The sequence below is a fragment of the Chiloscyllium plagiosum genome, unplaced genomic scaffold (genome assembly GCF_037043375.1).
Source record: "Chiloscyllium plagiosum isolate Xiang-an unplaced genomic scaffold, Cpla_swu_hap1 HiC_scaffold_48, whole genome shotgun sequence".
Lineage (NCBI taxonomy): Eukaryota > Metazoa > Chordata > Chondrichthyes > Orectolobiformes > Hemiscylliidae > Chiloscyllium > Chiloscyllium plagiosum.
In genome coordinates, this window is record NW_028270186.1 from 8,903,938 (window position 1) to 8,928,413 (window position 24,476).

The window sequence follows — 24,476 nt, forward strand, 5'->3', positions numbered from 1 at the left end:
GGACCGAAGGTTCTGTTTTCATGCTGTACATCTCCACAACTCTACGTTCACTTCCATGTTCCATTTGTGTTGGAATTGGGGTGGGTTTCGCTCAGTTGGCTGGACAGCCCTTTTGCGATCCATGGTGACGGCAACAGCATGTGAAGGACTCTCCTTCTCAACCTCTTCCCCTCCCTGAGACGTGGTGACCCTCAGGTTCAACAACCACCAACTGTCTCTCCCTCTCTCTTTCTTAGGGTGGCACGGTGGCTTAGGGGTTAGTACTACTGCCTTACAGCACCAAGGACCCGGGTTCAATTCCCGCTTCGGGCGACTGTCTGAGTGGAGTTTGCATATTCTCCCTGTGTCTGTGTGGGTTTCCTCCCACATTCCAAAAGATGTGCAGGTCAGGTGAATTGGTCATACTAAATTGCCCATGGTGTTAGGTGCAGTAGGGAAATGGGTCTGGGTGGGTTAATCTTCAGAGGGCCAGTGTGGACTTGCTGGGCCGAAGTGCCTGTTTCCACACTGTAGGGAATCTAATCTAATCCCTCTAATGAGACAGCAGTCTTGTGGTGGAGTCAGACAACAGTGATTTTGGGTTAGAGTAATCCCGCCCAGATGGTTTCCAATCTCACCATAAACTCTTGTGGACGCAGATAAAACAGTAAAGGAGGCTTCCAGAATGTCCGAAAAACAGCAGGGCAGACTAATGAACAAAAAAATGAAGAATTTTCTGACCTCTGTGAAAGATTTGCCAATCAGCCTCATTATCACTATTTGCCACAATAAACCAAAGCAGTACACAAACAAAATCATAGCTGACATAGAAGGTCAGGGAACATTATCTCCTCGATTATATTAATTAATGCAGGGTCAAAAGTGTTGCGCCTTTCTGCCAGGGAACTTGATAGGAATGCGTAGTCAATATTTACAAGAGCAAGGCATTTAGCGCACCATTTATCTTTGTCGGGGACCGTGCATTTTGGAGGAGCTGCTGCCCTACTCCTTCGAAAGGCCAACGAAGTAAATGGAAGACAGAATGCAGGCAGACCACAGTGCAGCTGGATTCACTGCAAGTTAACCTGCACTGTTTTCATGGACGATCGGGATGGGGGAGGTGGCACAATAAAACACAAATTGGCTGATGTGCAACTCAACATTAACAGCACCAGTACGTTAGTCGCCTTGGAAACGAGCCACTGTTACATAGACTCAATCAAAATAATTCAGTCAGTGGGTGTACAAATGAATGCAAAGTGTAACCTTTGAAACTTGTAAGTGCAGTGCCCAGCAACTGAAATGTTATCTCCACTTCCTATTAGCATGAATTATTCTCTGCTCTTTTTAGGGAGCCTCCCAACAATTGCAGAACTTAACAGGATGGGATTCTTCATCCTAACGTTATCCTGACAGCTGCCGATGGTTCAGATCCTCAGGGTCATCCAAACTCACTCTGCAAGTGTTCCTGCATCACCAGCGCTGACAGGTGTTGACAGGAGCAGGAAATCTGGACTGCGAGGTTTAGGCAAGGAAGATTTGCATTGGCGTGGCACCTTGCATGAGCTTAGAGACAGTTCCCCTTTCTTTTTGAAATGTAGTCGCTCCTGCAGCGTCACAAACACTTTTCATATCATGCTCCCACAAACAACAATGTGGTGATGAAAATAATCACATCCAGTGATACTTTTTCTTGTTTTTTTTCATGGTATGTGAGGCATTGCTGGCTGGAGGAAATCAGCAGAAAAGGATGGAGAGTTACACTGATAGATTCAGGTGAGCATATTGGGAGGACACTTGACTGCAGTACTGAAATAACTGCACAGAGGTCAGTCTCCCATCACCGAGCCCCCCTTTATTTACTTGGTTAAAAATCACACATCACCAGGTTATAGTCCAACAGGTTTAATTGGAAGCACACTAGCTTTCGGAGCGACGCTCCTTCATCAGGTGATTGTGCACAGTACACTGGCTGTAGACAGCCAGCTCAGAGTCACTGCCCTCAACTGAGGAGATTCTAAATCCCCTGGTTATATATATTTTTTTCACAGAGTCAGTACCCTAAACTGAGGAGACTGTAAATCTCCTGGTTATATATTCTTTTACTTTACCCCCATACTACCCGCTGAACTGCGATAGCGCTTATATTTTCCCCAGCACCCATGTTGTGTGTGTGCAGGTGTGAGACGCAGTGAAAGACACAAGGTGCACGAATCTTTATTCAATTTCCACCAGCAGGAAGAAAGGAAACAACCGAGTGGCCAGTGACAAGCAGTGCCCTTCACATCAAAGGGCGATGGTGTGTAATCAAACAGTGAAGGGGAGGTCAGGGATTAAATCAAAATAGAGTTGGAGGGGGAAATAATGCACTCCACTCCCTGCGGTGCCCACCTCTCCCTGAACAGCTCAAGGGTGTTGGTGGACACCATGTGCTCCCTCTCCAGGGACACTCTGGCTCGAACGTAATCCCGTAGTTATATTGTTTGGCCAGGGCTTCCGAAGTGACCCAGGTTAACAACAACCCCAATCAAGAACCTTGTAATCAAACAGCTCCACCTAATACCAACCACTACAGTATAAATGGATTGGTCGGGCCAAATGACCTGATTCTATGCCATGTGTTCTGAAGGAGGGTCACTCAACTCGAAATGTTAACTCTAATTTCTCACCACAGACACTGCCAAACCTGCTGATCTTTTCCAGCAATTTCTATTCTTGTTGTCTATGCTACATGAGCTGTGTGCATCTCTGTCGCAAATATTCCCATGCCATGACATAGATACTGTTGATCAACCTATTTCCATGTGTTGTGACCCACCGCTGGAGCAGGTGGGACTTGTATCCGGGGACTTCTGACCAAGAGGCAGGGACGATGCCACTGCACCGCAGTGACACCCACAACCTATAATGTGGAGCGACACACTTGGGCAATTCTGCATCTGAGAACATGAATCATTTTCTTGAGGGGCCATCATCTGGCCCCCTCACATTTCACTTTTCAAGATAAAAGCAATTTCATTCATTGTAACATTACTGTTACCAGCATTCGATGGGAAGGCAGTCATTTAACCAAGCGATATTTCCCCAGCGTCCAACAGCATTTTTTTCTCCTGACAGACATTTCTTTTTTTTGTGATGTTTAAGTACTTAACATGCAAGCAACAATCAGGTCAGTGTGTTCATGTTGTGTCCTAAAGTCAATTACTTGCCTGGTTTGAAGAACACATTTTATGTCAGGAGAGATTTCACGGTTGATGCTTTTTCTGAGTCTCTGTTTTTCTTAACATTATTCTATCCATGCACCGCAATTCCATTTTGTGGTGGAGCAGCTTGAGCTCCCAAAAATATCATAGATCAATCAGTGCCGCTAGATCTGTGTAGCTTAGCTGCTTGTGTTTGACGTGGAAGGTTATTAATGGGTATTTAACCATTCTAGTCAGAGGCAGGTCCCAGTGGAGATAAAAGTTAATAGATAAGTTGAATTAATTCAGATATTCATACGTCTGAATTATTGTCATTCAAGAACGCCGGAGAAACAGTCATGTCTTCAGGTCAAGCCACCTCCGAAGTTGGAGATGATGGCGGGAGATGAAGAAGTAAATTGTTTAAAATCAAATTTAGACTCCGCCAAATCTCCAAAAGAGCTGGAATATCCAAGTAAGGTGCTCCCTAAATAATATAAACCTACAAGTGAAATGAGGAAGAAATAACGTACTTGCATTTATACAGCACCTCAAGGACCCGCCTCAGCACTTTGCTTAGGAGAATGCACAGGCTAAAAATCCAAAGATGTGCAAGTTCGGTGGATACACCACGCTAAGTTGCCCATTGTATCCAGGGATGTGCAGGCTAGGTGGATTAGACATGGGAAATGCAGGGTTGTAGGGATAGAGTCAGGTGTGGGTCTGGGTGGAATGCTCTTCAGAGAGTCAGTGTGGACTTGATGGGCCGAATGTTTCCACACTGTAGGGATTCTATGATTCGATGAATGTAGATCATGCCCTAATATAGAAGGGGATGCAGCATAAAGGATTAATCAATGAACATGGAGGGAGATGTAGTGTAAAGGGTAAATGTTAAATATGTAAATTGACAGTCTGCACCATCAGTGATGTAAGATCACATGACTGAGTTCATGTGATGGTTGAACGTGCAAAGCCTCATCCCGCATAAAGTTGCAAGTCAATGTTTCAGTAATGACAAGGTTCACTAACAAATTATTCACCCAGAGAGTCTTGTATCGATCCTATGTAAGTGCACAACCTCAACTAAGACCCACAATGATGACAACATGAAGTATTTGTGAAATGTAGTCATTGTTGGAAATAGAATAGCCAACTGACACACAACAAGTTTCCACAACCAGCAACACAAAAACGACCAGGTAATCTGTTCGTTTGGAGTGCCACATATACTCCTGCACTCAAATTCTTGGAGTGGGACTTGAGCCTTTCTGATCAAGAGGGGGAGAGTGTCTATCCACTGAGTCTTTGAGTACAAGAAAGGAAAGCCCCTGAAGGTAGATACTTTTAGAGGTGAAGGCCACATGTGGTGACTCTACTCCAGTAATTAACCCAAGTGATCCCAATAGACAAGCCCAAACACCAGGTTGCAGAGTCTGTTCACTATTGAGGGTGTCTTGTGTGAACACACAATCCTTTCTGCCTCCAACATGCCTCTGAGCTTTCTGGCTCGCATTACAGGGGAGTTAAGAAGAATATGAACTTGAGGCATTTCAGCAGCTGTGACCAGACACTGCACAGTGACGTGCAAGTCAGTAAATAGTCCATCTACTGCCTCATGTGAGATCTTCCAAGTCATTTCGGAGGGTCCCGAGGCGGAAGATGCTGAGAACCATCAGGGGCCAACAATATAATGTTGTTGCTCTTTAACACTCTCGTCAAAACAGTCTGGTCAGCACCCCCCCCACACTCACTCTCACTGCACCCACAACTACGCAACCACAAATCATTTGTAAAAAGCATGTGGATGTCACACATTGTGATTAGTCCCCACTCTCATTCACAGATAACAACCTACAGTGTTGATAATAGTTCAGGCTATTCAAAATTAAGGTTCACAGAGGCTGCAAGGTTGCTATTAAATTACATACTACATTTGAAGTTGTCTTCTAGTCATTTGTCAAGGGGATGTACAGCAGGACATAGATAGATTGCAGATTTGGGCTGAGAAATAGTAGACGGAGTTTAATCTGGACAAATGCAAGGTGACGCATTTTGAAAAATCAAATTCAGGTGCGAATTATACAACAAATTGCAGAGCCCTTAACAGCATTGAAATACAGAGGGATCAGGGTATACAGGTCTATAGGTCCCTGAGAGTGGCAACACAGGTGGATAAGGTAGTCAAGAAGGCATACTGCTGTATGCTGTACGCTCATCTTCATTGGCTGGGACGTGGAATGGCAAGTTATATTACATCTGTACGAAACTTCAGTTGTGCCACATTTGGAATATTGCTGGCAGTTCTGGTCACCACGCTATCAGAAGGAGGTGGATGCTTTGAGAGAGCACAGAGAAGATTTACCAGGATGTTGACTCATCTGAAGGGTTTCAGTTATGAGGAACAGTTGGATGGACTCGGATTGTTTTCACTGAAAAGAGGTGTGACCTGGCAGAGGTCTACAAAATTGTGAGGGGCATGAATAGGAAGGACAGTCAGAGGTTTTTTTTTCTCCCTGTGGAATGGCCAACAGAAGAGGACACAGTATCAAGGTGAGAGGGGGAACGCTTACAGGAGAAGTGCAGGAACAAGTTTTCACACAGCGGTTGGTGGGCGTAAGAAGTACTGCCAGTGGAGGTGGTGGAAGCAGGCACATCAGCAACATTTAAGGTATTTTTTAAGAGACACATGAACGGTAGGCAAACAGATGGATAGAAACCGTGCATGAGCAATAAGTAGCAATAAATAAGGACTAAGAAACCGTGCATGAGCAATAAGTAACTGGTCTAAATAAGGACTAGGATCAGTGTAGGCGTAATGTGCCAAACAGATTGTTCCCATGCTCTATTGAAATGAATTGAATTGAATTGAATTTGTTCTAACTCCAGCACCGAGCCCACAAAGCACAAGTTAGCACCTTTGGCTCCCTGACCGCTGTTTAGTTTTACATCACCTGCGCTGTTTTCACTGAAGTTGAGCAAAACAGATCAATGGGGCTAAGGTAGAGTCGAAGATGTCTGGCAGAGATTGGGTGATGGAACAACAATTTCCACTCAGTTCTTCTCCTTTAATGTGTGAAGCAAGACACCCTGAAGCACTTCACTGAGATTTAAAAGTCAGGAGAAAAAAAATCAGAGAATCAAAAGAAAAAGCATAAAAGGAGACAAAAGTCAGTGATAACCCTGAAAACTGGGATAAATTCAGAGCCCAACAGAGGACAAAAAAAGTAACAAAGACAAAGAAAGTAAACTGAGAGGGAAACCAGCAAGGAATATAAAAACTAACAATCAGAGCTTCTTCCGCTGTATAAAAAGAAAGAGAGAGATCAAAGTGGAGAGAAGCCCCTTGCAGATGAATCTGGGGAGACCGATTTGGGGAATAAGGAACTAACAGAAGGATTAAAGAGATATTTCACATCAGTCTTTTTGTTAGAAAATACTTCAAACATCCCACTAATGTGAAAGAATACAGGGAGGACTTAAGTACCATTACAATCACGAGACATGTAGTAATGGACAAACTAATGGAACTGATGGAAGATAAATCTCTTGGCCGTGAAGGCTTGCCTCTGAAAAGAGATGGCTACAGACATCGTTGATGCATTGTTTGTCATTTTCCAAAAGTCCTTGGACTCTGGATTGGAAAGCTGCAAAAGTGACACTCTGACTCAAAAAGGGAGGGAGTAAAACTTAGGTAACTATTGGCTGATTAGCCTAAAGTCTATTGTTGGAAAAGTACTGGAGTCAATTTTGATCGAGGTAATAGCAGAACACAAGGAAAATCACAATCAAAACAAGCAGACACAGTATGTTTTCATGAAAGGTAAGGAGTGTCTGACTGATTTGTTAGTTTTTCAAGGAAGTCTTAACTGGAATGAACAGAAGTGAACCAGAGGAAGGGTAACTCTTAGCTCTGATTTCTCTCCACAGGTGCTGCCAGACCTGCTGAGCTTTTCCAGCAATTTCTGTTTTTAAACCTATAGGAGTGTGGCATTGGGACTTCTAAAGGTTAAGTCATAAGATAAGAGTCCGTACTCTTCAAGGTAATGTATTGGCATGGATAGAGAATTGGCTCATGGGCAGGATACAGCGTGTGGGGATAAGGGATGCTTTTTCAGGTTGGCAACCTGTGACCAAAGGAAATCCACAGGAATCTGTGCTGGGACCACAACAGTTTACAATGTTTACTCATGACCTGGCAGAAATAAGTGAATGTATTGCAGCCAAATTTGCAAAAGTAGATGGAAAGATAGGTTGTGAAAGAGATACTAACAACTTAAAGTGAGCTATTAATAGGTTAAGTGGACAAAAGGTTGGCAAATGGAGTATAATATGAAGAGAAAACAAAACTATCTAACTGGAGAAAAGTGCAGAAAGCTACAAAACAAAGGGACTTGGGGCCTACAAAACACAGAAAGCCGGTGCACAGATACAGCAGGTAATCAGAAAGGTTAATGGAATACTGGGCCTGAATTCAAGGGGTTTGGAGTTTAAAGGTCGGAAAGTCTGAGTGCAACTGTACAAAGATCCTTAGACAGCACCTTCTAAACCCACGACCACTTGTACTTCGAAGGACAAGGGCATCAGATACATTGGAACACAACCCCCTGCAAATTCTCATTCAATCCACTCGCCATCCCGGTTTGGAAATATATCACCATTCATTCACTGCTGCTGGATCAAAATCCTGGAATTCCCTCCCTCAGCACATTCTGCATCTATCTACAGCATATGGACTGCAGTGTTTCAATAAGGGAGCTCACCATCCCCCCGCCACCCCCACCTTCTTACAGGGCAATAAATGCTGGCCCAGCTGGTGTCACCCAAGTCCCATGAATGAAAGAAAGGGGCTTGACAGGGTAAATGCGGAGAGAATGTTTCTCTTGGGAGAGTCAAGGACCAGAGGGTATAGTCTCAGAATAAAGGGGAGCCAATGTAAAATTGAAAAGAGAAGGAATTTCATCTCTCAGAAGTTTGAGAGTCTTTGGAACTCCTTACCAGAGAGCTCTGGGGGCAGAGTCCTTGTATATGTTTAGGGCTGAGATAGATTCTTTAACAGTCAGGGAATCATGGGTAGACATGAGGAGTGTCAGATCAGCCATGACGCTCTTGAATGGAGGTGCAGACTTAAAGGGCTGAATGGCCTTTTCCTACTCCTCTGTGTTGTGATCTTATGGTCTGAGAATGGAGAATGTGGCGAGATGATGTGAACCAAGGCATGGTCAAAGAAATGAGAGGATGTTGAGGAGAATTTCAAAAAAAAATAAAGTGAAAAAGGTCACTTACAAGAGTCCAAGTGATTGCAAGCACTGTTATCAATGATGGACCAACAGGATAAGGGAAGTGCCAAGGAGAATAGGAAAGCCCAAAAAAGAAAGAGAGAGGTGAATGCATAGAGTTCTTTTGTGTTTAGAAACTGTGTTTGAATTTAATCTGATCCAGTGTTACTCATGCAAGGATAAAGTTTCCAACTGCTTTTGACAACAGCTCTCAAACCTTTGCTTGCTCAGAGTGGCCAAGGAACTATCTCAGCTTCACAAGAAGGATAAGAATCCAGACTAGCTTAAGATGAGGGATGATGGACATTGGAGGAGAAAGTGAGGACTGCAGATTAGATGACTTACAGTGTGGAAACAGGCCCTTCGGCCCAACAAGTCCACACCGACCCGCCGAAGCGTAACCCACCCATACCCCTACATTTACCCCTTTACCTAACACTACGGGCAATTTAGCATGGCCAATTCACCTGACTTGCACATCTTTGGACTGTGGGAGGAAACCGGAGCCCCCGGAGGAAACCCACGCAGACACGGGGAGAACGTGCAAACTCCACACAGTCAGTCGCCTGAGTCGGGAATTGAACCCGGATCTCTGGCGCTGCGAGGCAGCAGTGCTAACCACTGTGCCACCGTGCCGCCCACTGATGCTGGAGATCAGAGCTGAAAAATGTGTTGCTGGAAAAGCGCAGCAGGTCAGGCAGCCTCCAAGGAGCAGGAGAATCAACGTTTCGGGCATAAGCCCTTCTTCAGGAATCCTGATTATTGTGGCTTCTTTCTTGGCCAATGATGAGATCTTAGTTGTCTGCTCATCTTCTGAGGTGTATTTCAGTTTCCAAATATTTCACCCTTTTGTCCAAACAACAACTTGCATTTAAATAGCGTCACTCACACAATGAAACATCCCCTTGCCCTTCACATCCTTGGCAGGACCAATATCAAGCAAAGTCTGAGACTGAGCCTCAGAAGGAAATTCCCAAGCAGATGACCGAAAGCATGGTCAAAGAGAGAGAGTTTTAAGAGCACCCGAAATGGCGTGAGAGAGAGGGATAGTGAGATAGAGAGTTTTGGGGAGGGAACTTAAAAGCTGAGAAATTTTCCACTGCCTCTCAAAGGACGGTTCAGATCTTGGCTCAGAGTAGGCAAGTATCTCCAGCTTGCAACATGGACCTCTCTCAGCTTGACAGTAAGGATGGCAGACATGGCTTCAAGAGGCCAGAATTACAGTGCTCAGAGATTTAATAGGGTCATGGACCTAGAGGGTACTAATTTTGACATTCTGCTACTTTGTGAAGGATGCGGGGGGGGGGGGGGGGGGGGGGGAGGGTCAGTTAGCTCAGTTGGCTGGACAGCTGGGTTGCGAAGCTGAGTGACGTCAACAGGGAAGGTTCAATTCCCACACTGGCTGAGGTGACCATGAAGGTCACCTCTTTCTCAACTTCTCCCTCAAGTTAAACCACCACGGTGGCCCAGTGGTTAGCACTGCTGCCTCACAGCGCCTGAGACCCGGGTTCAATTCCCGCCTCAGGCGACTGACTGTGTGGAGTTTGCACATTCTCCCCGTGTCTGCGTGGGTTTCCTCCGGGTGCTCCGGTTTCCTCCCACAGTCCAAAAGATGTGCAGGGTCAGGTGAATTGGCCATGCTAAATTGCCCGTAGTGTTAGGTAGGGGGTAAATGTAGGGGTATGGGTGGGTTTCGCTTCGGCGGGTCGGTGTGGACTTGTTGGGCCGAAGGGCCTGTTTCCACACTGTAATGTAATCTAATCATGTAATCTAATCACTCATCTCTCTCTCTCTCTCTCTGCCTCTCACTCTACAAGGAGAGAGCAGCCCTATTGTCTGCAAGAACAACGGTGATTTTACTGTGCTCAACACAGGGAGCTGGTTGAGCAATGAGACCAAGTGATGTCACGAAGACAGAAGAGAAATGGAAGCTCTGATCTGGAATGCGAAATGCGTTGTTGCTCATGGCTTGAGGGTGATAGGAACAGGGATAAAAACCAGGTGATTAATCACGGAATCATAGAATCCCTGCAATGTGGAAACAAGCCATTTGGCCCATTGAGTCCACACCGACCTACCTTAGAGTGACCCACACTCCATATCCTATTCCAGTAACCCTGTATTTCTCAAGGCTAACCTACCTAGTCTGCACACCCCACAACATTATAGGCAATTTAACATGGCAAATCCACCGAGCCTGCACATCTTTGGACTGTGGGAGGAAAACGAGCACCCGGAGGAAACCCACACAGACACGGGGAGAATGTGCAAACTCCACACAGACAGTCGCCTGAGGGTGGAATCGAACCCGGGTCCCTGGTATTGTGAGGGAGCAGTGCTAACCACTGAGCCACCATGGCTGCCCTTTTGTTGGGGGTCCCTGACCTGAAATCTGCGGCTCTCTTGGAGGGAGGAATGCAAGTTCGAACTCATTGGGCTGACCCAATCTGGGGACAAAGTCCTGTCTCGAGATAAAGAAGGGCACATGGTAGAGATCATAAATCCGTGCCCCAACAGCTTTGCAAATGGAAATAGAAATTTGCTGGAGAAACTCAGCAGGTCTGGCAGCATCTGTGGAGAGAGAAACCCAAATCAACATTTCCGATCCAGCAGCCAGTGTTTATGAAGCATTAAACTTGGGCATTTCTGAACAGTACCTTGAAACTGTGAACAATGTTTTAGTTGCTAACAACAAGAATAAAAATCTTGGTGATAATTACAGCATTCAAAATTTAACCTATTTGTTTATATTTGGAAAAGTAGTACAAATTAAGATGAAAAAAAGATGTGGTGCCATTTTGACTCCCGTGTTTCTCCAAATAGTATTTGTAATCAGAAAATTTACAAACTATCAGCATGAAAACCCACATAATTAGCCAATAATATTCATATGATATGATAACTATCAACATGGGGCAGGCGATTTCTGAAGAACTCTCCATCGACTGCAAGGATAGTCTTTCCCTGAGGCCTAATACACTTTACCTCGTGTGAAAAATAAAATTCACATCGTTGTCCGCATCAACTCAGACACACCAATGTGTTAAAAGTCATGAATTTTGTCCAAGACATATTTTTTGATGTCTGCCCTTGGGTTCAAGTCATTTTCAGGAGTGAGCGATAACTGCTAAAAGCTGAAGAAATATGTCCCAGCAGTGAATAACATAATCAGAATTCGGAAAATAGCAATGACAGCCCCAGTTTGAAAAGAACAAGGTCGAGCCCAGATTCTCCAAAGAAGGTGAGGCAACACAATTAAAAGGCATTGGAACCTTATTTTCAAGGCATTCAAATCCTCTGGGGGGTGGGGGTGGGGGGGAGCCCAATTCCAGCCTGAACAAATTAAAACCCTTCTTACGTTTCAAATTCTCAGTGTCAGCATGTCAGGAGTGTTGCAAATCCCTTGTCCATGAGAATGTACAAATTCTGAGCAGCAGTCGGATGTTCAGCCCCTCAAATATGCTCTGTCCTTTGATAAGATCATGCCTGATTTAATTGCAGCTTCAACTCCCACTCTCCTGTCTATCCCATTCCCCCGAACCCTTTGATTCCCCTGTCAATCTCAATCAAACTCGGACTTAAATGTATTCAGCAGCCCAGCCTCTGCTGCTCTTTGAGCAAGTGTTCTACAGACCAAGGGCCCTTTAAAAGGAAAACAAAAAGAGACCTCCACATCTCCATCCTAACTGGAACACCCTTATTTTTGAACTGAGTCCTCTTGTTCGAATCTCTCTTAAGGAGGAAACACCATCTTAGCATCCATGCCCCTCAACTCTCCTCAGGATCTTCAATGTTTCAACAAGATCACCTCTCAATTGTTGGAAACAAGCCTAGCCTGACTCATCTCTCCTCCCAGATCACTTGCTCATTCCCGGTGTCAGAGTTGAAAAGTGTGGCACTGGAAAAGGACAGCAGGTCAGGCAACCCCTCCAAGGAGCAGCAGAGTCCACGTTTCAGGCATAACACCCTGATTTCCTGATGAAGGACTTATGCACACAACGTCATCTCTCCTGCTCCTCTGATGCTGCCTAACCCGTTGTGCTTTTCCAGCGCACAACACTTTTCGACTTTGACTCTTCAGCATCTGCAGTCCTCTCTTTCTCCATTCCAGGTGTCAATCCAGTAAACCTCCTCTTGAATCACCTCCAACATATTTACGTTTCTTCACTCAATGAGGAGATCAAAACTGTTCATTAGAAACATCGAAACGAAGGGCAGCATTAGGGCATTTGTCCCTCTGAGCCTGCTCCACTATTCATTATGATCTTGGTCAATTACCCTACGCAATACCCTAGTCACACTTTCATTCCATAACCTTTGATTCCTTTAGTCCTGGGAACTACATCCACATCCTGCTGGAACTCCATCAATGTTTTGGCCTCAAACGCTTTCTGTGGCAGAGATTTCCACAGGCTCACCAGTCCCTGGATGAAGAGATTTCTCCTCATCTCTGTCCTTAAAGGCCTAGCCTTTATCGCGAGACTGTCCTGGATTCCTGGTCATTGAAACATTGCATTAAATGAGTGCAAAATGAGAAAATGACGCAGAACCTTGGCAAACATGTCTTTCTTCAGCTATACTTAAGTTCTGTGTGGCCAAACCACTGATAATATTTTGAATCAAAGTCCATTTGGACAATAGCATGGGAACTGTCTGAGGGAGGAGTGCATCTTCTCCTCTCTGAGATGGCACATCTGGGAATGCCTGAGACAGCACTGAGCTTTTCCAACAAAACTTATCACAGCTGTAATGGTACTGCGTCTTTAACAGAGATTTGTTCTGTGCTGTATCTCTTAGAGCGAGGTTTTCCATTGTGGTACCAGAACATCTGCTTCAGAAGCAGTCAGTAACTTTGAGATCCCTGAGTGTTTGGAGTGGAGTGCAGTCAGGCTCACACAGAGCCAGGGTATTAGTTATGCTTTCAGTTGCGATTTGGACTTGGCTGTTGAAGCTGATGGATACAGCTCTCTCTTTACTGCAGTAAAGAAGCTCTCTGCTGCTGGATTGTTTGTTACGGTGTTCCTTTCTTCTGGTCTGGAGCAGAGATAGCATGTGAGAAAGCTCTGTTTTGCTGAATTTGCCTTTACCAAGGGTGCGTCCAGTGGAATGTTGCTCTAATGGGGAACAGTCGATGAGTAGTAGTTAAATTAAGTTATTAATTATTTCAATAGAGTTTAAGTTATGCTATTTCTTCTTTCTTCGTTTGTATTACTACTGTGTTCTAAGGATAAAGTACGCTTTGCTTAAAGTCTAGTGGTGGACCAATCAAATCACAAATGGAACACAGCATCTTACATTTGACTTTAAGCTGAATTAAAAGGGGCTGGGTTATCTCCTTGATTTATTTTGAGGAGTGTTGGTTTGGTCCATAACACTGCAGTGACTTGCTGTCATAGTCTAACACTGAAGCTTTGTACAGCAAATTCACCTGGAATTGTGCTTGATTTGTGGATTGGAATTCATCTTTACAGGAATATTTTAAACTGTAAGAGAGACCTGACTTAATTGAATTATTTCAGCATTCATTTCCATTCCCAAGTGAGCATTTCTTATACTCTTAAACCAATTATTAAAATACACTTGTGAAGAACATAACCAATTTTAGAGTGCTGTCATATTCAGCTTAACGTGCTGACTCGCAGCTAATTGAAATTGAGCATCTTCACAATATTTCACATCCACATGTCCCTGAGGAACATAGTTTGATTTATGATATTTTTTTGAAATGGTAACCAAGGAGTCCCACGGAGCATACTGTAAATCCTGCAGCAATGCTGAATGGATCAAAACAGGATTTACTTTAAAATAAGAGCTGTTTCTGCTTCTGTAACCTTTTCAGTCTTGTCGTGCAATGTATTTCGGATGTTGCAGACTCAGGAAGTGAAGGTGACTTATCGCCACTTGCCGACCAGTGCTTCTCCAGTTTACACACTGCAGCCGAATAGAGAAACTCAGCCACTGCAGAAAGACTCTAGCGCCTCGATGCAACGTTATGTAACATCAGAGGCAATGAGCAGCTTAATGTTTCTCCTGGTTGGAGTCGTCTTGGCTTGAACAGAGGACATGGCAGGGAAATTGTACAGACTGACTTCCAATAAAGTAGGACTTGCAACACCTTTGATGAGTAACCAAGTGTCGCAGACTGCTTGACTTCAGGCGAAGGACCTTGAAATTGTTGTCACTGTCATTATATTCACGTGGAGCTTTTGCAAACAACCAGGCTTCTCAAAAGTGCAGTGGCACCGGTTTGTTATGGACTAGGCCAAACCACTCAAAACATTCTCAAGCAGGCAGCCCAGACTGTAACTTTGCAATTTGTTTCGGTCGGTGTACAGTGAAAGTTACCCGGAGTAAGTTAGTGAGGTTGACTACTGGGTTTTAAAACAGACAAAAATTTATTCACAAAATTCACTGAATGAAACGCAAAGAACAGAATACAGAATACCCCCAGAACTCAGTCTATCCAAACTAGACTTATCATGCTGTTCTGAAAACACACAACAGTGCCAATAAACAAACCCCTTAAACACAGTAAAAATTAAACAAAGGCTTACAGGTTGAAGTTAGAAGGGCAGAAGGAGAGAGAGTTCAGCAGCCTGTTTCAAACACAACTCCTGCTGCACTGGCTGACTAGCAAGACTTCAGTTTTTAAGACTGACCACTCCCCTTTCATTATACAGGTCACTCCTAAAACATAAAAGCTTTGGCCAAAAGTCTCATCTGTTTACGTATAATCAAAAAGGCCTCCTAATACCCTTCCATCTCTGTACCAAACCAGTTGATTCAGAGCCTGAGTGGTTCACGTCCCCTCTGAAAAAAAAACAAGGACACAGTATCCTTGAGAAAAGGATCAGCTTTTAGAAAAAAGGAACCAGCTTTGTGACAAATCAACCCACTTGAGCAGTGTTGGAATTTGGGGAAATTGTGTGCACAGCAAGATCCCACAAACAACTTTGACCTGCATGACAGGACTGTTTGTGTTCCCTTGGGTGGGAGGTGACCTAACACACGGCATCAGGACAAGCACCTTGTTTCTCATTGGCTGAGAACGCAGTCCACATCTCGGCGAAGCATCACATCCAAAATACAGCTCTGCCTCAGCACCACTATGCTATCACGCGAGGGGAGATAATGGCATGGTGGGAATGTCATGGATTAATAATCCACAACCCTGAGTTCACATCCTGGAGACTGGGTCAGAATCCCACTGTGGTAGGTGGGGAAATTTGAATTCTGTAAAAATCTGGAGTGAAAGCAAATCTAATGTTAATCATGTAACCAGTGTTAATTGTTGTAAAAACCTAACTCGGTCATTAGCTTAGGGGAAGGAATTCCTCGATCATTACCTGGTCTGGACTACATGGAACTCCAGACCCACAGCAATGTGGCTGACTCTTAATAATTAGGCATGAGCAAGAAATGCTTGCTTAGCAACCCAGATCCTGCAAGATCCAATTTGCCAGCACAATCCATTGTCATGGCCATTAATCCTTCACAACTCCTATCTTAGAACATGAAACATACAACATAGAACGATATAGCACAGGAATGGGTCCTTTAGTCCACGATGTTATGCCAAACATGACACCACATTAAACTAATCCCTTCTGCCTGCCCTTAGTCCATATCCTTCCATTCCATATATATTCATGTGTTTACCTAAAAGTCTCTTGGACATCCTATCGTATCTGCCTCTTCCACCACCTCTGCAGTGCGTTCCAGTGTTAAAAAGCCTACCCCTCACATCTCTTTTGAACTTTATTGAGCTTCCACTTAACTTTTTGTGACAGAGTTTGTGGTAAGGACAAACAAAATTAGTGTTTGGCTACCTCTTTTTTCAAAATGTTAGCAAATCTCAACTTTTGTTAACTCGTGCAAATATCGTTCTGGTGCAGTTTGAAGCATCGATACCTGTTCAAGTACATAATGAAAACCTTATTCCACAGCCCACAAGAACAGTGAAAAAACTGTGCGCAGTTTGGTGGGGTGGGAGTGTGTGAAGCCTATCGTCAGAGGGGATATCAGAACTGCGGCTGTGGATTCACTGGGGTGAAATTAAAGATTGGAAAGTGTCACCATAATTAGATTTTAACAAACATCTGAGGCAGGGAAAGCTAAGGAGAGGATTGAAAATTTTGAAAAGGTTGAGAGAATAAAGAGCAAAAAGTTTGTTATCACTGTTTTAGGAACAGAAGCTGTTTGTGGGACTGAACAGGTCTATCAGCATCTGTGGAGCTATGATTAGATTAGATTCCCTACAGTGTGAAAACAGGCCCTTCGGCCCAACAAGTCCACACCGACCCTCCAAAGATGCAACCCACCCAGACCCATTCCCCTACATCTAACACTATGGACAATTTAGCATGGCTAATTCACCTGACCTGCACAATCTTTCCTCCTGTGGGAGGAAACCGGAGCACTCGGAGGAAACCCACGCAGACACGGGGAGAATGTGCAAACTCCACACAGGGAGTTGCCCGAGGCGGGAATTGAACCCGGGTCCCTGGCACTGTGAGACAGCAGTGCTAACCACTGAGTCACTATGCCGCCCACCATGTGGAGAATGATATTTTTGGAGTTGCACACAACTTCTGCACAGTTGACGGACTGACACTGATCAGTTCATTGTTACTGAAGGGTCATTGTTGAGAGCCTTACAGAGGCTCGATGTAAAGCAATATTGGAGGGAGAGGAGAAGACATAAAGGGTAATTAGAACAGTAATGATATGACCACGAGCAGTGATTGAAGTTGAATCAATTGCACCATTTCCAAGGGGAGCTGTATAAATGCTGACAACCTGGAAAATACAAGTGGGAGCACATGATGCAGCCATTCCAACCTGCTCTACCAATCAATACGACAATGACTGATCTTTTATCTCAACTCCACTTGTCCACCCAATCTTGATTCCTTGATTTCTTTGGTGCGCAAAAATCCATTAATCTCCGTCTTGAATGTACTCAATGACTGGGCATCCACTGCTGTTAGGGATAGAGAATACCTTAGATTCATAACCCTCTGAGTGAAAAAGATTCTTTTCACCTCAATCTGGAATGGATGAGCCCTTATTCTGAGATGATGACCCTTGTTTTGGGACTCCCAAGCCGAGGTAAACACCCCGTCAGAGGCTTGTCATGACCAACACGAAGAGATTTTTGCTCTAATAAGATCATTTGTAACTTCTTAAAAATACTGACTTCTGAATGGACCTCTCAAATTTCAAATCTAATGTTGATCTTGCTTTTTGTGCACCTTCTCTACAGCCATACCTTGGTATTCCTCACTCTGTTCTGTCATTCTATGATCTTTTCACGTGATGATCTGCTTACACTGCACAGCAAAACAAAACTTTTCACCGTACTGAGGTGCAGGTGACAACAATACATCAACTCAAATCAAATTTGGTCTATCTCCATCCCTCCAACCCAGGTGTGGTCTTATCAAATCCCTATTCAGTTTCAGCACAACTCCCTCAAGCCTCAACTCCAACAGATTGTAATAGTTGCAAATGTGCCATCTGCCTTCCTAATTGCCTGGTCTGCTTCCAACAATGCAGAGAATTGTTCAGCAAATGTCATTCTAATCAAGTGCAATGAGCTCAGACAGATGCACTCAAGAAGGAGATGTTCTTTGAAAATTTTTTAAATAAAATCCATATTTTTCCAGGCCATAAGGTTACAACGATGGAGTAAGGGGAAGAGGAACAAGGAGAGTCTTCTGGGGAGAAGGAAACTTCCTGCTATCCAATCTGCCTGATATTTGATTCCCATTATGGGTGGCACGGTGGCTCAGTGGTTAGCACTGCTGCCTCACAGCGCCAGAGACCTGGGTTCAATTCCAGCCTCGGGCAACTGTGTGTGTGGAGTTTGCACATTCTCCCAGTGTCTGTGTGGGTTTCCTCCGGGTGCTCCGGTTTCCTCCCACAATCCAAAAATGTGCAGGTTAGGTGAACTGGCCATGCTAAATTGCCCGTAGTGTTAGGTGAAGGGGTAAAAGTAGGGAAATGGGTCTGGGTGGGTTGCTCTTCGGAGGGTCGGTGTGGACTTGTTGGGCCGAAGGGCCTATTTCCACTCTAAGTAATCTAATTACTGGAACGCATCTGAAGTCTGGACAGGGAAACAGAACGACTGTGAGATTAAATTCAGTTCTGAGGGAGGGTCACAGGACCCGAAACTTCAACTCTGATCTCTCTCTCCACAAATGGTTTCACCATCGCTGAGCTTTTCCAGTGATTTCTGCTTTTGTTTCTCATTTCCAGCATCCGTAGTTTTTATTTTGTTTTGTTAGATTAAGTCCGCCTGCTTTTAGTACTATCCAAGACAGAGTGCACCTACCACAATAAACTGCATTTATGTGGAACCAACACAATGCAGGAAAACATCCCAAGGGGCTTTGCGGGCACATTGTTAAACAGAATTTGACGTCAAACCACATTAGGAGGTGTCAGCGTTTGCCGGAAGAGTTAGCTTTCAAGGTGCATCTTCAAGGAGGAGGGTGCGAGGTCAACAGTCAGAGAACATTGCAAAGTTTGTGATGTTGGCAACTCAAGGCAGAACAAGACAAAAGTGGAGTTGCAACTAAACTTGCAGAGGATGGTCCGAAAAAGCAGAATTAGAGCACGTCATCAGAGTGAAGGGATGGAGTAGGTTTCACAGATAGGGATGGGTGAGACCACAGAAACACTTGGCTCCTTTTTTCTCAACAGAGCTAAATAAGACTTTTAAGCTGTTCATATCATGCGTATTCTCTCTTTGAATACAACAAGGTCTGATTCTTTTATCTCCTGTTACGCTTAAATTGATAAACAAAGTAAAAATGCAATTAAAACTCAAACGTCAATTATATTTTAATTGAAAAATCAGTTGGCATGTCTAATTAAAGATGACAGACACTAGATGATAAGCATGAATGCTTAGATTAGCAATAAAAGATTAATAGCTCATAAAACACCATTAATTGCCAGATTACGCTGAAGGAGTATATTGTTATTGAAGTGTAATTCAGTGATTCCGAGAGAGATACTTAGAAGTTTAATTTTTTTAAAAATCAAAACCCAAAGCACTTTGCAGTGAAGGATGCTGGGTATATAAAAGGCACCATTTGGGTATGTCTTGACCTGACTCGCCAGCTGACAAGTCATAGCAGACCTGAAATGTTAACTCTGTACTTTGTTTCACAGACCTGCTGAGTCTCTCCACTGTCCCAAGCCTTGTTGTCTTGTCATTCGTCCTGTCATAACCTCCCATGGAAACCTTCTTCTGTTCTTGCCATCACCTCTTGTCAAGGACCACAATAAAAATCCGCATGTCCCTCCTCTCCTCCACCCACTGACTCCCCAACCCATCAACGCCCCCACCCCACCCCGACATGGGATAAAATTCTCGTGGCTCCCTGTCCCGTCTGGAATGTGTTGTGCAATTGCAGCCTCTGAAGCCTTTTTTCAGCACAGTAGAATGCCAGACCTCTCCCTCTGACCCAGTTATCACATTCACACCCAGAAATAAAGGGTGAGGTGGGTGAGTGGGGGTGGGTGGGAAGGCAATATGGAGGTATAATGGGAACATCACTGGGCTCGCACACCAGCAGCTCAGGAACGCGTTGAAATCCCACCATGGCAGCTGGTAGAGATCACAAACACTTGCTTTTTGTTTCACACAACACCAAGTTATAGTTCAACAGGGAGTCGAACACCAGCACCTCCACATCTTGTTTTTTTTCGACAGAGTTAAGCAGGGCTTTAAAGCAGTTAATATCATCTCCTGTTATGGTTAAATTGATAAAATGGCAGCTGGTAGAACTTGTGTTCAATCAATAACTATAATTATTGATTATAAATTATCAATGATTCTGGAATATGAAGCTCGATTCAGGAATGGTGACTGTTGTTTGTTATACAGAAGAACATAAGAACTGAGAGCAGGTGTCAGCCATCTGGCCACTCAAGCCTGCTCCACCATTCAATAAGACCATGGCTGATCGTCTGACAGACTTAGCTCCAGTAATGCCCTTCAGGGAAGGAAATCTGCTACCTTGATCCGGTCTAGCCTGCACATGACTCCAGAACCACAGCAATGTTAATGACATATCAATCCCTCTGAAACAAGTCTCTCAGTTCACGGTGGAAATTACAGACAGGCAGTTAATGATGGACTTGCCCCTACTCATAAATTCCATGACAGAACTAAGAAAATGAAAATCAAAAGGTGAACTGTTTTGAAATATTGTCACGGGTTTGCTTATAAGATTACATCAATAGCCCCTTCGCCTCAGTGTGTGCCCCGGGCCAGACAGAGAGGGAGACAGAGAGAAAGTAAGTTATGGGCCGTTCTTATGTTTCCTGGCCCCTTTCCAGACCACTGCTACCCAATCAAACACGCTCCCTGTCAACACCTCAACCCTCCCCCCAACAATCATGCCTGTTATTTTCTGCCCCCTTTCTGGATTCAACAAACAGCATAAAAAGATTCTGGTTGAATAGAAAACACCAAGGTGCTTGGAGATAGGGTTGGGGGGGGGGGGGGGGGGGGGGGGGGAGAAGGTGTGATGATACTATGACTTAAAGGGGCCATTTTTTCCTGTATCTTTTCAGATAAACATTGAAGCAGAGGTGCCGAGCAATTTGTGTGAAAGTAAACAGTTTGATTAGATTAGATTACTTACAGTGTGGAAACAGGCCCTTCGGCCCAACAAGTCCACACCGACCCGCCGAAGCGCAACCCACCCATACCCCTACATTTACCCCTTACCTAACACTACGGGCAATTTAGCATGGCCAATTCACCTGACCTGCAAATCTTTGGACTGTGGGAGGAAACCGGAGCACCCGGAGGAAAGCCCGCAGTCACGGGGAAAATGTGCAAACTCCACACAGTCAATCGCCTGAGTCGGGAATTGAACCCAGGTCTCTGGCGCTGTGAGGCAGCAGTGCTAACCACTGTGCCACCGTGCCGCCCTCAGTTTGTGAGTTCTTGGATTTCTTTGAAGTTGGAACAATAGAGGCAGCCTGAATGGGTGTGGTCAAATCTCAAAGAACGAGGATTTTTAGTTTTTTTAGTTTTCAGTAGTAGTTCTTGCTGGATCTGTTGTTGCAATGCACCTCTACCTGCTACACTCTCTCCCAGAGTTTCCTCTTGATGTATTTTCCCTCCTGAGTTGTTGGAGTTGCATTTGAGACAATTTGTTTTTTTAAATTTGCCTTTTGCCAAGGGTGTATTTATGGGATGTTATTTTGGAACAGTTACTGTTTAGTAGATAACTCATCTATTATTGTGTTAAGTTTTCCAATCGAGTTACAGCTAAACAAGTTCTTTTTTTTGTTGTATTTTGTTGTATAAATTGTGTTTGGTTTAACGTTGAGTAGTTTGACCAATCAAATTGTATCTGGAACACAACACCTTACATTTACCTTCAAATGAAGAAAAGTTAGGATCTAGGCTACCTTCTTAATACATTTTGAGGGGATTTGGTCCGGTCCATAACAAAGAGGAGAGTGGAGGAAATGGTTAGAGAAAGGGAGTGTTTGGGCAGGAAGGGGGAGATAGATGTGGGCAATGTGGAGCCATTAGCCATGGGAGACCATTGAGGGGGAGACTGAGAGGAGGTCAGTTTGGAATGGCCTGGCCAACAGCACACACCCTTGAGGGAGGATTTTGTGAAAGGAGAGGTTAGACCTGAGGAGGCACTCAAGGTTTAATCATTTCACTCTACCAGTCAACACACAAGGCGAGTAATAAAGTTGGGACAAAGGAATTTGACATGAGACATCTGCCCAATTAGAGCCATTTCATATCCTCCTTGGATGATGACCTGTTGCCCCTAGCAATGAGCACTATAAGCATACTCCTTCTCCCTCCATAGCCCTGACCTGCCTTCAATTTACTGTTGACCCAAGTGTTCTAAAGTTTCTGAGTGAAACCTCTCCAATACTGAAGAAAACAATTTAATAACAATTTCCAACGATGCACCTTATAGAGTTTTATAAAATCATGGGGGGTATAGATAAGGTGAATGGCAGCTGTCTGTTCCCTAGCATGGGGGATATCAAGACGAGGGGATATATCTTAAGGTGAAAGGAGAAAGATTTAAAAAAGACACGAGGGGCAATTTTCTTTTTCCAGAGAGTGGTTCATGTGTGGAATCAACTTCCAGAGGCAGTAGTGCGTGCGGATATGGTTACAACGTTGAAACGTCATGGAGATAAGTACATGAATAAGAAAGCAGGCAGATGGAACTAGTTTAGTTTGGGATTATGTTCAGCATGGACTGATTGGACAGAAGAGTCTGTGTCTGTGCTGTCTGACTCTAACATCACAGCCTCAGGACAATCTGAAGAACTTCAGTGACAATGAAATGTTTTTGAAGTGAAATTCACTGTTGTGATGTGCACAGCAAGCCCATAAAAAGCCATGAGGTCAGGGTTAGACCACATAATCTGTTCCATCGATGTTTTCTGGCAGCACAGCGTTGGCTGTTGCTGGGTAAAATTCACTGTGGGCGCAAATTGGCTGCCACAACCCCGATTTTAGAACAGTGACCAGGCTTCAGACGTACTTCATGAAAGGTGTGACAAAAATGCAAGCCTTTTCTTGTAGTTCACTGCTCATTTATAAATCCCATTTCTGAGCACTTTCAGTCTCCTTGGGCAGGTACATTCACAAACTATCTGCGTGAATTCATTCATTCGAAACAACCTGTCCACTCTCCTGAACTAAAATTTGTGCTCACTGGGTACAGAAATTTTCATAATACTAAGCACTTGAAGGTTAGCATGTCTCCTTTCTTCAAAAGTTTGGAACTAGCAGTGATCAGAGAGTTAAAAAAATTGGGATTGTCACCCCGTGGATATTGTTGGTCTTGAATGATCAGAAGAATTATATTAACTGGGTCATCCTATCGGAGGACTGACACAAATGTGATGGGCCAAATGGCCTCCTTCTCTTCTGTCTCATTCTCCTCCCCCGGTTACAGATACAGAAATAATCTGAAGCATGAAACAACATCTCACCTCTGTGCCTAAGGTGGAATGTGATGAAACTAACATGCTCTTGTGTTCTCTTCTCTAACAGACTGCACTGCCCATGAACATCACAGCCTTTTACAACTACGATCAGCCACTGGTTGGGTACTGCAAAGCACATCAGACTCTTCATATACACAAGCGGTACGAGACCCCCCGACAGGAGGAACCGGAGTCCAGCAACTTGGAACCAGCTATGAGTCGGAACGTCATTAGCACAGTGGCTCGCTCGGCTATACCGAACATACATCTTGAACCACCTCACTCACCATAGAAAGAGACCTTGTTGGTTGATTGACTCTTGGGGGTGAAATGCTCCAGTCTGGAAGAACAAAGAGACAAAGGAAGTTTAAGACAAATGGTCCTCGCTGAGTTTTAACTAAAAACATACAACTCTGAACTATCTGTGGCCATTAAAATAAATCACAACTGCTAAACTTCAGAGATTTGACATCCTCCTGATTTTCTGTGCTTTGGTATTTGATGATGTAAATATAAGACTCTGCTCATGATGTTCTTAAGAAAATAAACTAAAAACTGTAAAGGATGGGTCAACTATTTTCGTTGTCATGCTTTCCCCAACAAGGGGACTTGAGTTGGAAAACCAGAAGTCTAATTTTCAAGATTTGAGTTGGGCTGTGTTTCACCAAAGCAGTAATGGCGAGGGTTGCTTGGAATATCATTGATTTTAGCCCAAACAAAAGCTGAAGTGCTGTCGGTCAGGTTGGAGATCATGCAAGTTGTCATCTGTCTGTGACACACATATGTCTAGTGAATGACCTAGTGGCCAACTTCAGAATAAAGGTGACCAAGGGGGGTGTGGAGGTGCGGGAGTCAGATTGTCTCAGATTCTCGTGTAGTGCGTCAAGTTAGATGAGGCCGAATATGGTGTGTGGCTTGTTGCATGTGAAAGAACGTGATATGCATCTCAACTGGAAAAATTTACAACTTTTTTTTTGCACGTGGGCACAGTTACAACATTTAGAAGACACTTTGATAAGTAGGTGAACTGGAAAGG

General features: G+C 44.1%; 1 protein-coding gene across 1 annotated transcript in view; it reads left to right on the plus strand.

The window, feature by feature from the left end:
* LOC122542971 (leucine-rich repeat transmembrane neuronal protein 4-like) overlaps window positions 1–24,029 on the plus strand; it is a 183,205-nt gene extending 159,176 nt beyond the window's left edge. Inside the window, exon 3 of the mRNA XM_087984191.1 lies at window positions 23,508–24,029. Within this exon, the coding sequence (XP_087840317.1) occupies window positions 23,508–23,732 (225 nt within the window). The 3' untranslated portion in view covers window positions 23,733–24,029. The remainder of the gene's footprint in view (window positions 1–23,507) is intronic.
* Window positions 24,030–24,476: the final 447 nt, after the last annotated feature.